Genomic DNA, 13161 nt, shown 5'->3' on the forward strand with positions numbered 1-13161 from the left:
ACTATGCTTAAACAGATACCTACAAAGGAAACAGGTTAATAAGGAAAGCATCTTGCGGAGTTCAGCAAGTTTACTGTGACCTGTGTGTTATCAGTTAACTCTCTCAGCTTGTTGAAGTTCAGACCGTTCCGCCTGTAAAACTGTCTGAAATGATTTAATGATCTCTTGTAGAGATGATTTTTGTCCTGCTCTTCTCGCCTTAAAAACAACATTAATTGCAACAAAGTGTTATACTTCAAGATTCTATTCTCCGGCCACTTTTCCCAATCATTTAACTTACACAGCAGCCACCATTAATTACAATATTTCACAAGATCTTCCTTCCTCCTATTTCCAAGTGCTTTCCTATGTTTAAAAACACCTCCGAATACCGATTTCTTAGGAACACGAACGAAAACAGTCGTTCCCGACCCCATCTCGTAAGTAAAGACCATGGAAGAGGGAGGCGGGGGAAGCACAGGGCTGCTGGCAGCGCGAGTGGGAAAAGTGGGGAGAAAGTCTTACGGTGCACTTATAGCACAAAGGAACAATTCTAACAACAACCAGTAAAACAATGAACTCGCATTCCTGACAAGCTGCTTGATTTTCAGCAGGGCAATACACAGAAGCATGTAATATGTACTGTAAAACCCGCAGATAACACGTTGATAGCAAACATTAGCATTCTCTGCTGCTAATTTCAACACCAGCGCTTAGTTAACTTCTAAGTTTTCAACTTGCTTATTGAAGATGGCCGATAAATTGCATGTAATTCTCATTGGGACCCTGATAATAGTTATAAACGATTTGGCTCCTTTGTTGGTTTCAGACACCTCTACTACAGCTTGATATGCAAAGTCTGTTGACTGCCTCAGGATTTCAGAACTAATCGCTCCTGTAATTGTGGTGTGCCAATCAGTGTCTGTCCCAGGAGTTGTGGGATACCCACCCCTTTCAACGAGTCCCCATCGTTCCGTCCTAAATGATCCATAGCTGTTATACTGCATAGGTCTAATTTTGCTTGAGTCTTTCATGGTTTTTATCTGATCTCGGGGCAACACATACAAGAACTCTTCTTCCTGTTAACTTTTGAAGAAAATGCTGCAAAGCCCCGTCCTCATCCGAGTCATCAGATAACGCGGACTCGGACGGTGCTGCAGAATCGTTAGGAACAGGGGGTTCGGAACAGTGCACGTTCTCGCCAATACTTTCTAGCATCATAACTATTCGTATAACCTGAGTCCCCAGGCGCACCCCCTTTCCCGTCACGATCAGCGTGACCGCATTGCCGACTGCTGGATTCACTCGCTCTCAGCTGATCTGATCTGTCACACAGTTCTGTTGCTCAGTTCTTATGCAGCGACTCCTTCTGCTCTCTCGTGGAAGTTGGAGGGTTAAAAGGCGGTAAAAGCAGATACAAATTGGCAAAATTGTTTGCGACTTTAGCATTCTCAGCTTTCTCATGTTCTTTGGGCAAGTTGTCTGACTCCAGTCCTCTGGACTTGCTGTTCTCACCAGGGTTGGGCAATGGTACAGGAGCCCACCCGCTCGGCATTTTTCCTCCCCCCGCCCCGGACTGCTGAGCTGTCGGGGGTGCCGAAAGCACAGCAGGGGATGGAGTAGGGAGAGTATCAAAGACACGAACCGGGCGAACTTCACAGCGACTTTCAGGATACTTATCAGGCTGCAACGCTGCAAAAATTCCCGCAGCAGCAGACCGTTTAGCCTTAAGATCTTTTAAGGTGCTAATTATAAGCTTCCATGTAGTTGCTAATGATTTAGCTTCTTTACCTCCATTGCTGACTTTATCCCATAACTTCTGCCCTGTGTCGTCCCAAAGCTCAAGTTTGACTCACTAATGCTCATAACAGTCTTTTCAGGTTTTAGTTGCTTCACTGTAGTAATTATCAGTTTCCAGGCGGTTACAACGCCGAGAATATGTTTTTCACTGCGACTAATTGCCTTCCACAACACCGTTCCCACTTTTTCTCAAGTCTCTATTTGAAAAGCTCCTAAGAGATCAGCAGGAAACCCATTGCCTCTGCACCAAATTAGCAGTCTTTTGAGGTTACTCTCCTCATACTTCACCCCTCTCTTAGAGAGAATATGCGAGAGGAGCCGCAGTATTTCTTCTTCTTCTTTAAAAATATTCTGCCCCGTCTCCTCCAGCCCCCAGCTGCCCACCTCTTTAGGTGTCCGTTGCAAGGATATCGGATCCTTTATCCCTCCTCTGTCGCTTCTGTAGCGATCAATCAGGAGTCACGCAGCCCGCAGACCGCGCCCCGGCCACGGTCCAGCCGAGCCGTTCCAGCTGGGGCTCGCTCCCCGCAGCGACCGTCCCCCTGCCGTAAATTCTCCTTATGGATCACGTCGGGGTCACCACTTGCGAGGGCGAAAACTCATGGACTCCACACAATTCAATACGAATTCAAGCGAAGCCATTTATTAGAGAAACAAGCCTCTTTATGTATGCAGTTATTTCCTGATCACGCGTCCACGCTCCAGGCGTTCACGGGCCGATTGGATATTGTCCGTGTTCACGAGCTGTCCACGGGCCCGAGTCTCACTGCTGATAGCCCTGTTGATTTACATCCCCCACCACGGCTGGCAGCTGCTGGGATGCTGCGGGAAGGGAGCTTCATTTGATCTATCAACACATTAATGTACATGCTTGCAGTTGTTGTCATAGTTGTCCTTCAGCAGGAATGTGTGGTAAGCATCCAAATAAAGATCATATTGGCGGCTGGTTTGCGTGTGCGGGTTTGAAGAACTCCCTGCGCAAGCGTGTCCTGACTAATGAAGTGGAATTTGGGAAGGAGGATGTCCAGGGAGTGACAGACTCCTCCTGGCACTTGGAGCAAGCTGGCAGCTCCCGGGCGAGCGCTGCTGTGTTGTGTGTCCGTGTGCGCGTGTTTTGGCTGCAGTGGTCCCGTTTCTGGTGGGGTTCGGAGGGCTCTCCCGCCTGGGCTGGTTGCGGCTGCCGCAGCCGCGGTGCCGGGCAGCAGAGCTGGGCTGTGCTCGCTGTCCTGCCTGTGGCTGCCGCAGGGCGCTCAGGAATTGCTCCTGAATGAGTCCGCCGCGTGCAGCTGTGGAGAGGAAGGGGCTGTGAGCGGCCGTGTGGCCGTTGGAGCTGCCGCGGCAACGGTTCCGCAGGCAACGGGCACCCGGTTCCACAGGCGGTGCCGGCGGCGGCTCCGGCAGGCGGTGGAGCGGCCATGGCTGCGGCGGGGCGGGGGGACCGGGGCGCGACTGCCACCGTGCGGGGCCAGAAGACGCGGCTGAGCCGGCGCGCCCGGGAGCTGCGCGCCGCCACCGCCGTGCAAGGTGCTGCCCCTTGGGCTTGGCGGGGACGGGCTGGGGCTCTCGCTCCCCGCGTTGTCCCGCACCAACGGAGCCTTCGTGTCCCCCAGAGCAAGGGAGGCAGTTTTTCACGCAGTCCTGCGAGAAAAAGCTCCGTGGGAACAGGGAGCGGCTCCCCCGCCTGTGTGAGGCCGTGCAGGAGGATGCCCAGGCTCTGGCCATGGCCCGGAAGGTAGCGGGAGCTCCCATCTGCCGCGTCCCCCTGCCCGGTGCTGGCCCTGCAGAGCCACCTGCTCCGCCAGCCCTCTCCGGGAGCAGACAGCAGTAGGACGTGACCGTCCCCATGCTGACGGGGACGTTCTCTCTGCCCGCAGCACAAGCCCGTCCTGGCCCCCGAGGTCCTCAGGGCGCACAACTTGCCCCCCGATCTGGCCGGGCTGACGGTGGAGGTAACGGGCTCTGGTGGGCACGGGCTGGTGCGGGGGCTGGGGCTCAAAGGACACTGGGAACAGGGTGCACCGTGGAGGGACCCGGTGCCGGCACAAGGACAAGCCCACAGGGCTGGTGTGGTGAGACACGGGGTGTTCACCTGTGTCCCACGGGTCCCTTTCCACCGCAGGACGCATCCGTGCAGGTCCTCCTTTAGCTCCCGGAGCAGATCCCTTGCCCCAGCAGAGCTCCTGGCCCTTCCAGCCTGCCTCTCCTGGGCTGTCTGACGCAGAGTCCCCCAGCCCTGAGGTGTTGATGTCACCTCTGCCTTAGCCCACCCACCCCCCAGAGCAAAGCTCTCCCAGTCCCCATCCTTCCAAGGGAGTGACAGTGTCCTGGAGCAACGTCCCAGCGTCCCCGGCTCTACGGTGGGGGGAGTTTCCCAGGCAGGACCCCCTTCTCCCGCGGGTGCCCAGCAAGCGCTGCCTCCGGCTTGGTGACCTCTGGCTTGCCCATCCAGGAGGCCCGGGAGAAGCTCCGGGCCACAATCTACAAACAGGCGAACACGCTCAACATGCTGGACTACCAGCTGAGGCAGCGCTGCCAGACCCGGGACAAGCTGCAGCAGCAGCTGCTGCGGCTGCAGGACGAGGAGTCGGATGAGACCAAGAAGCAAAAGCGGGTACCCAGGACCCCTCTTCCTGGGGTGGCTGCACCCATGGGAGGCTTGAACCCAAGCCCTGCAGCCCCTGCGTAGGTGCTGGGTTCAGCAGGTGGTGTCAGCCCATGTGTCCCCGCCATCTCTGCCCCAGATGATTCGCCAGCTGGAGAAGGACCTTGACAAGATGCGCGCCAAACTCCGCGCTGCAGAGAAAGTGGGCACCGTGTACGAGCGGGTGTATGATGCCCTGCAGAAGGTGAGCTCCTCCTCAGCGGGCCATCGTCCCACCCGCTCCCCCTGCAAAGGCAGCGAGGTGTCCCAGGGACTGTGCTGGAGGGACATCCTCCTGGCTCAGCGAGGTTCTTCTGCTCCCCTCCATGAAGCGGTGAGAGCCTGGCCCAGGTTGCCCAGAGAGGTGGTGGAGGAACCATCCCTGGAGACATCCCAGGCCAGGCTGGACGGGGCTCTGAGCAACCTGAGCTGGTGAAGACGTCCCCGCTCATGGCAGGGGTGGCACTGGGGGAGCTGGGAAGGTCCCTTCAACCCCAGCTATTCTAGGATTCTGTGATTCCATCCATTGTCACAGTGTGGGGACCCCCAGGGCTCAGTGGGGTGACACGCTGTGGTTCCCTGTGTCCCAGGAGGTGAGCCAGCTGACTAGGGAGGCGGTGCGCATGTGGAGGCAGTCCGAGCTGGACGACATGGAGCTGAAGGACATGGAGGCCAGGGCCGAGGAGGCCCGCAAAGCTGCTGAGATAGCCCAGGTGAGATCAGCCAGGGCACTCTGGGGCCCACTGCCACCCTCCAGAGCCCACAGACAGCACCGTGCACCCAGGCTGGTGGATCTTCCTGCAATGAAGAACAAAAGAGACTAAGCTGGGCTGGCCCACGGCACCTAGATCCTCTGGAGCTACTCTCACGTCTCATTCTTGGGCCAGGATGCCCTGGGGCTGGGGACAACGTGCCCAAAGCAACAGCCATGGTGAAAGCAGCACTCTCCACCCTCCAGCCCTCCCTGCCCTCCATCCTGCCCACTTTCCTACCCAGCCCATTTACACGGGGGGGTCATTTATGACACTGGCCATCTCAGAAGCTCAGCTGGCTCACAGAGGTCCATCCTCAGAACAAGAAAGCCCTTGAGGTCCTGGAGCAAGTTGAGAGAAGGGAACAGAGCTGGGGAAAAGGCTGTAGCACAAGTGTGATGGGAGCGGCTGAGGGACCTGGGGGGTTCAGCTGGAGAACAGGAGCTGAGGGGAGACCTTCTGATCTCTGAACTGCCTGAAAGGAGCTTGGAGCCAGGGGGGTCGGGCTCTGCTCCCCAGGAACAAGCGCCAGGAGCAGAGGAAACGGCCTCAAATTGCACCAGGGGAGGTTGAGGTTGGATGTGGGGAACAATTTCTTCCCCAAAGGGCTGTGGGGCATTGGAACAGGCTCCCCGGGGCAGTGCTGGAGTCACCATCCCTGGAGGGCTGGACAGAGGGAGATGAGGTTCTCAGGGACATGAGGCAGTGCCAGGGATGGGTTGACGGTCGGACTCGATGATCTTGAGGGGCTCTTCCAACCCAAATGATTCCATGATTCTGTGGTCCCAGCTTCTGCAGCCACTTCTCTCTTCTCCGATACCCTCCAGGAGGAGCTGGCCAAGAGGGAAGCCGAGTTCCTTGCGGAGCGCTCCCTGGACACCCAGAAGGTTCCCATGGAGAGGCTGTGGCTGAGGGAACTGAGCGAAAAGAAAGTGCCAGCGGTGAGCTGAGGGGAAAGCAGCAGCACCGAGCCCCATGGGTGGGGGTGGCAGGGCCAGCTCCCCAGGGTGCCAGCAGCTCGGGGGGTGACCATGAACGTCCTTACAGGCAGCCAAGTCCGAGTCCAGTGTGGACGTCTCGACCCAGCAGGACCCACTGGTGGCTGAGTGCTTGGCGGGGTGCAGTGGGGTGGGACGCGGGGGCAGCTCCGGGCATCCCTCTCTGCCGCTTTTCTCCCGCCTCAGCCCCCGAACTGGAGGCCGACGAGTCCGAGAGAGACCGCGAGGCCGGGATAAGCGAGACGATGGAGGCGGCCAAGGCTGCAGTACAGTGCTCCCGCCTCTGGGTAACGGAAGAAGCCATCTCCCCAAAAACCTGAGGCTGCTCGTAGCCACAGGGAGCCGAGACCTCTCTGCTCGCTTTGTTTTCTTGAGGGGTTCTCAGCTCTCCTGTGGGCCTGGAGCCCCCAGAGCCCCTCTTGTGTGGGCAAGGATGGAGCTGTGTTTCTCCATGCCTTGAGCCTGCGGTGGTCCCTGGTGCAGAAACCCCCCTGAGGCCACGGGCCAGCTCCTGCACCCTGCATGAGCACTGTGGGCTGAGTTCTCGTGCTGTCCCCTGGTTAGGACATCCCCAGCAAGATCCTGGCACAGGAGTCATCCTTGGAGGCCCTGGAGAAGTACATCAAGGAGCAGGAAGAGCTGCAGGAGGAGCTGGAGAAAAAACTGAGGGATCTGGAGCTGAAGAAGGCTTTGCTCATGTTTCACCAGGCCCCCAACAAAACCAGGTGCTGCTGGCCTCGGGACAGCCGTGTCATAGAATCACAGACTCGCTTTGGGAATCCTGGGATATGTTTTCTCCAGTACCCTAATGTACCCAACAGGCATTGTAGGTCCGCTTTGCTGTTTGGGGTGTGTCCCTTGTCTATAGTAGCCAGAACATCATCAGGCACTGCTATGGCTCCTCCTATCCACCAAGCCCCTAGGAATTTAACTTCCTGGCTGGGACCCTGGCACTTGGACGGTGGAATATCTAATCCGTTCTGTGTTAATAAATTCCAAAGAGTTTCTGCTACTTGCCCCACCTGTTCCTTATTGTTTCCACCCACTAAGATGTCATCTATATATTGATATATGCAAATGCCTGAGAGTACCTGTACAGTGTCCATGGGTGCAGCAAGGGCATTGTGGGCAATAGTAGGAGAGTGTTTGTACCCCTGAGGAAGCCGATTAAAAGTGTATTGCTTCCCTTCCCAGGTAAAAGCAAATTGTGGCTTGTCTTCTTCCCTTAGGGGAATCATGAAGAACATATCTTTAACATCTAAAGCAGCCATCCATGGGTGGGCTGCTGCTTGTATTACAGTCACCACTGAGGCTATGTTTGGGACGGCAGCTGTTAGTGGTGCAGTGTTACTATTCAGTTTTCGATAATCAATAGTTAGGCGCCATCGCCCATCAGGCTTGCGAACGGGCCAAACTGGAGAATTATAGGGAGAATGGGTGCGGCTAATTATTTGTCTTTTTTCAAGATCATTAATAACCTCCGTAATGCCCCGTTTTGCTGCATTTGGCAGGGGGTACTGTGGAGTACAGGTTATTGTAGATGTGGGTAGAGCAGGAGCAAGTTGCAAAATCCTAACGTCAGTAGTTCTTTCGAACTGCAAGGGTGCAGAGGTAAGTGGCAATATTCTAATACGGGCTACCTCCGCTCTGTGGCTTCCAAAGCTCCAAATCTCCCCATTAGGTAAGCACCACCGTCTACCTGCCAAAATATCAAATCCCAATATGTTTGCCTTATAAGGACTCAGGGCAACTTCCACAGCTGTTGTCCGTTTTTCCCCAGGTAGCAAAAGGTGGGTTCGAGCTAAAGGACATCTCTCTGCTACACCTGTTACCCCTACTATATTGATGGCTTTCCTTGATGGTTTAATCCCAAGTTTGTCAGCTTGCCGCCTGTTCAAAACACTGATTTGTGCGCCTGTGTCAATTAGAAATTTCACACTTATTCGCCTTGGACCAACGGGGATATGTATGTATGGTTCTTTATCACTGGACCATTGGCAAGAAAATACAAAGCGGGTGGGGCGGTCCTGCTTCCCATCCGCTTCTACTAGTTTTTTGGCTCCCTTTGTGAGGATACGAAAGGGTTAACGTTTCGCTTGTCCTCAGGGAGGGGGACGGTTACCGGTGCCTCCTCTTTGTTCTCCGATCTTCCCTCTAAGTATTCCACCAGCTCCTGCAGGTGCTCGGTGGAAAGCTTATATAGCAGTGTTCGGGGCACACCCAGAGCAGCCGCGCGGCGCCAGAGGCTGCTCTGCTGCAAGCTGCTGCTCTGATCTGACCGGCAGCCAAAACGCTCCGGTTTCTGGACGGGGGGGGCGGCCTCTGAAGAGGCTCGGCTCGGCTCGTCTTCCGGACCGTCCGGCTTCTGCACGGGCCGCCGCTCGGGTCTACCCACCCCATCTCGCGCCCATGTGTAACCACATTGTGTAAGATTTCCGCCCAGGTTAATACATGTTCAGGAGGACTTCGGGGATTTTGCTTATTACGATCAACAGCCCCCTGAATTTTCTCCTTAAGGGACTGGACATATATTTTTAAGGCATCCGGTAATCCTTTAATAAGCAGCCGAAGGTGGACCGGATCCACCGGCGCCGCCACAGGGGGGGACTGCCGGCCCTTTTCATACATTGCTTGTATACAAGCCGCCTTTTGAACTCCCTCAGCAAGATCTGATAAGCCTTTTACAACAACTGCAGCTGGCTCCCCACGTTCCCTGGGATCTATACCGCCAGCCCAGTAAGCTACACGAGATGTGATGGCGTGATTACCATCCGGACCATCACTTAAAAATACCCCTGGGCCCCAGAAGCCTGTGGCCTCGTCCTTACTCAATAATATCCTATCACCGCCGGTAAGTGAAACGCGCCAAAGATATTCAGTCTCTGTCTCGCCCGGCTTGCGTGAGAATCTAGTTTGTAAATCTCCTAGCTCCAGTCCTGAATATGGCGTGCTATGGGTAGCCGTGCGTGGATTTTTGCCTCGTCCATCCGTATGTGTTTCAGTTCTAATAAGAGGACGCACGTCCTTTGTTTCTACCCCCCCTTCATCAACAATGTTTTCAGAATCAGTATCTTTGTCGAGAAACGGGGGGGCCGAGGGGCACACCTGAACTGGGGAGACGCTAGAGGAAGTTCTCATATTAATTAACAAAAACTCAAGTTTTTGTTCCAAAAAAACAAGTTTCTGTTCTAACAAGCCAAATCTCTGTTCTAACAAATCCGACCGTATGCTTTGCCGAGAAAAGTCCTGTATCAGAGAGTCAAACTTTTCACTTTGTCGCGAAAGGTCCTGCCTAAAAAAGTCAGACTGCTCACTTTGCCGCGAAAGGTCCTGCTTTAAAGAGTCAAACTTTTCGCTTTGCCGCGAAAGGTTTTGCTTTAAAGAATCAAGCTGTTCACTTTGCCGCGAAAGGTTTTCCTCCATTCGCTGCTTAATTTTACACAAATCCTGTGCTACCTTTAAGCAAACACCCAAACTGAAACACACCGCGATCCACATTACGGCAAGACCCCAGGTTACTGCAGAGACATTAAACAACCCTCTAAATAATTCCTCCATATCTGATACCCCGCTCGCTGCGCCAAAATTGTCACGGAGGCACCCCGAGGCTGATTTAAGGGACAACAGGGTCCAAAACAACTTTTATTAAACCAGTGAGAAACAGGGTTTTAACACTGCAAAAGTGACTTAAATATAGGTTGGGGTATCAGTTGAGGAAAATTATTAAGGGGTAACAACTAGTACAACAGGCGGTCCACAGAGTACATACACGTGGCTTCACCCAAAACTATGCTGGAACCACCCTCGAGTCCCAGAGGAGTACACACTTGCCTGAATCCGGTTTCTGGATTATTCTTAAAGAGACAAAGGCAAAGCGTACGCTCGCGATTCCGCGAGTGTAAATTTATAATACACCCGCAATTGTGCGAGTGTTTTACTCACACCCGTGGCGGCAAGGCAAGCGGGGTCTCCATCCCGGGGAGGCGGGGTCTCAGCAGCAGGATCTTGCTCGTAGCTCCGAGAGACCGGCAACAATTGGCTCAGTCTCGACGAGAGTCCCGTTTTTATTGGCTGATCAGACCTGACTGTAGGCATTCTAGAAGCTTCTCTGCACCCCCACACCGTGTGTGGGGCGCCCCTGAAGCCTCCAAACACCCCCCACACTGGTCACAGGCGCCCAGCGGCTCACTGGCGCCTCGGCACTCCCTTCTCCTAATGGCCCTGGCCAGGGTGCTCTGGGCCAAACAAAAGAAGCCGTCAGCCTCAAGTAGCAGAGAGAGGGAGATGTGCCTACTCCCTCCATATTGAAGGAGGTGGGGGGAGAGAGGGGGGGTTTGCATTCTGCCACATCGGGACAGCCGTGTTGTAGAATCACAGACTCGCTTTGGTTGGAAAAGACTCTCAAGATCATTGAGTCCAACCATCAACCCACCCCTGACACTGCCCCATGTCCCTGACAACCTCATGTCCGTCTGTCCAACCCTCCAGGGATGGTGACCCCACCACTGCCCTGGGCAGCCTGTTCCAATGCCCCACAGCCCTTTGGGGAAGAAACTGTGCCCCAGATCCAACCTCAACGTCCCTTGGCGCAACTTGAGGCCATTTGTGTTTGTCCTATCACTTGTTACGATTCGGGTGGTGAGAGCCTGTCCCATGTTGGCCAGAGAGGCGGTGGATGAACCATCCCTGGAGACATCCCAGGCCAGGCTGGATGGGGCTCTGAGCAACCTGAGCTGGTGAAGATGTCCCTACTCATGGCAGGGGGGGGTGGGTTGCAACCTGAGCAGCTTTTGCAACGGATTTGTGGTGTCTCTGCACCCCTGTGCAGTTGTATGCATGTGGCTGTGGTTGGCTGCAGGATGCTGGAGGAGGAGCTGAGGGCAAAACTGCAGGAGCAAGAGGCCCGGCGGGACCGGTCGCGAGCCCAGATGCTGAAGAACGAGGAGCTCCTCTTTGAGATTGAGAACAGAATCGACCACCTCCTCTTCCGTGTGCGCGGCATCACTGTGCCCGGCCAGGTAGCCCCCCAGCGCTGGGTGGCGCAGTGACACAGCGCGGTGACACTTGGTGCAGCCACCGTCACCCCAGGTGGCTCATGTTGCCCACCAAGGTGGTTCTCTCCGTCTCCAGGATGACTCTCTCCTGTCCCGGGGGCTGGAGGGGAAGCTCCAGTACCTGGGCCAGAAGCTGCAGTACCTGGAGCAGCGGGCGGCCCACCTGCCCCCTGAGTGCAAGATCCTGGATAAGAGCAGTGAGGTACGTGGGGTGTCCATCCCTGCTGGGGTCTTCGGGGACCCGCGCCAGGAGGCTCCTCCTGATGGCCCGTCCCAAGTGAGGAGAATGGCGGTGGCCCCATGGAGCAGCTCAGCTCCAGGTGGCACTGGGCACTGCAGGGTGCTGTTCCCAGGGGATCATCAAGGGCATCCCTTGGGTTGTAACACCCACCTCCCCTTCAACAATTAACCCAGGGTGTCTTTCACAGACTTTTGTGAAGGCCAGGGATTTTCTGGAGAAAAAAATGTCAAGCGATCCTCGGAACGTGATGGTTTCCTTTGAGGAGAGAGACAGCAGCGATGACGGTAGGAGAGCTTAGCGGGGACGTGTCCCACGGCGACTGTCCCTGCCCCTGCCTGTTGGGATTTGTGACCATCCTCGCCTGTCTCTCCCTGTCCCAGCAGAGCCCAGCCCATGAGTTCTCTCCAGACCTTGGGGCTGTCTCCAAGGCTTTGAGCATGGGTGGTGCTTTTAGGTGGGGATGTGGGAGCATGAAGGCAGCTGGCGGGGTGGCGAGCATCGAACCACAGAAGGAACAAGAAAAGATGCTGTGGGGCAAGGAGGGAGAGCCTTGTCTTCGAAATCACCTGGTTGTGAAGAACAACCAGTGCTGGGGTCTGTCTGTGGCCTTTTCCCATTGGATGCTCTTGGAGGAGCCACTGAGTTTCTGAGCTTGCCACCTGTTTTGAATGAAGCTGGAGCTGCGTCCAGCACCGCGTGGCTCCAGACCTTTCTGGGAAGCCCCAGCAGCTGGGGATGGGCCACAGCAGCGGCACTGCCAGGCCCTGCAGGTCAGCCTGGGATGCTGGGCAGGAAGAGCCAGGGCTTGGCAGGAAAGCTCACTGTGATGTCACCAGCCCTCCAAAACGTGCTGGCTCTCCCTGGTGACATGGGCACAGCAGAAGTGGCCCTGCAGACCCTCCCCAGCCCATTTCTCTCTGTTCGCTCCTCCAGAATCCTCTGAATCCTCTGAAGAGAAGGAGGACGAAGATGGCGAGCACGTCCCTACCCGGGAAGACATCAAGAGGGAGGGGCAGCTGCTGATCCAAAGCCAGAAAAAAGCCATCAAAAAGTAGCAGCTGCTCCACGAGAGCTTTGGATGCCCCAGACCACCCCTTGTTCTTTGGATACCCCCACTACCCCTGTGTTTTGGATGGCCCAGACCATCCACTTGACCCTGTATTCCCCCGCCACCCCTTGTACCCTTTCTCCAACAGGTTTAATAAAGCAGATCTTTTTCGTTCCTCCCAAACCTGTGGTCAAGCTGCAATGGGGGGTCCTAGGTCACTTCTGTCACCCAGGACGCATGGGGGTCAAACCCTGAGGAGCACTCACCTGGGTTTGGAGGCAGCCCCATCGCCCTGGCCCTCACCCAGCTGTTCTCCTCGCAGAGCTGGGGATGGGCTGGGACGGGGGCGGCGTTCCTGGCCAGAGGAAAGCCGGGGGCAGGCTGGCTTTTCCCCCACTTGATCCTGTGGAGCCAGCAACTTCCTGGGACCTCTGTCCCCCAGACGGCTCTGGCTGCACCAGTGGGCCGCTGTGTGTCCACAAACATCTGCCAAAGCCTCAGGTAACCGAGAAACCCACTTCTCACCAGTGACATCACTGAATCCAAGATCCAGAGTCTGTTGGTCAACAGCTGGGAATGTCCCAGTTCCAGGTATTCTGACAGCCTGAAGGTCATAGAGAAGAAAATCATAGAATCCCAGAAACAGAC

The 13161-nt window shown here is 55.5% G+C and overlaps 1 protein-coding gene across 1 annotated transcript in view; it reads left to right on the forward strand.

Moving 5' to 3' along the window:
* Window positions 1-11142, forward strand: part of LOC139826612 (ribosome maturation protein SBDS-like) — a 58187-nt gene extending 47045 nt beyond the window's left edge. Inside the window, exon 3 of the mRNA XM_071802950.1 lies at window positions 11029-11142. Within this exon, the coding sequence (XP_071659051.1) occupies window positions 11029-11127 (99 nt within the window). The 3' untranslated portion in view covers window positions 11128-11142. The remainder of the gene's footprint in view (window positions 1-11028) is intronic.
* Window positions 11143-13161: the final 2019 nt, after the last annotated feature.

The sequence above is a fragment of the Patagioenas fasciata genome (assembly GCF_037038585.1).
Source record: "Patagioenas fasciata isolate bPatFas1 chromosome 19 unlocalized genomic scaffold, bPatFas1.hap1 SUPER_19_unloc_1, whole genome shotgun sequence".
Taxonomy (NCBI): domain Eukaryota; kingdom Metazoa; phylum Chordata; class Aves; order Columbiformes; family Columbidae; genus Patagioenas; species Patagioenas fasciata.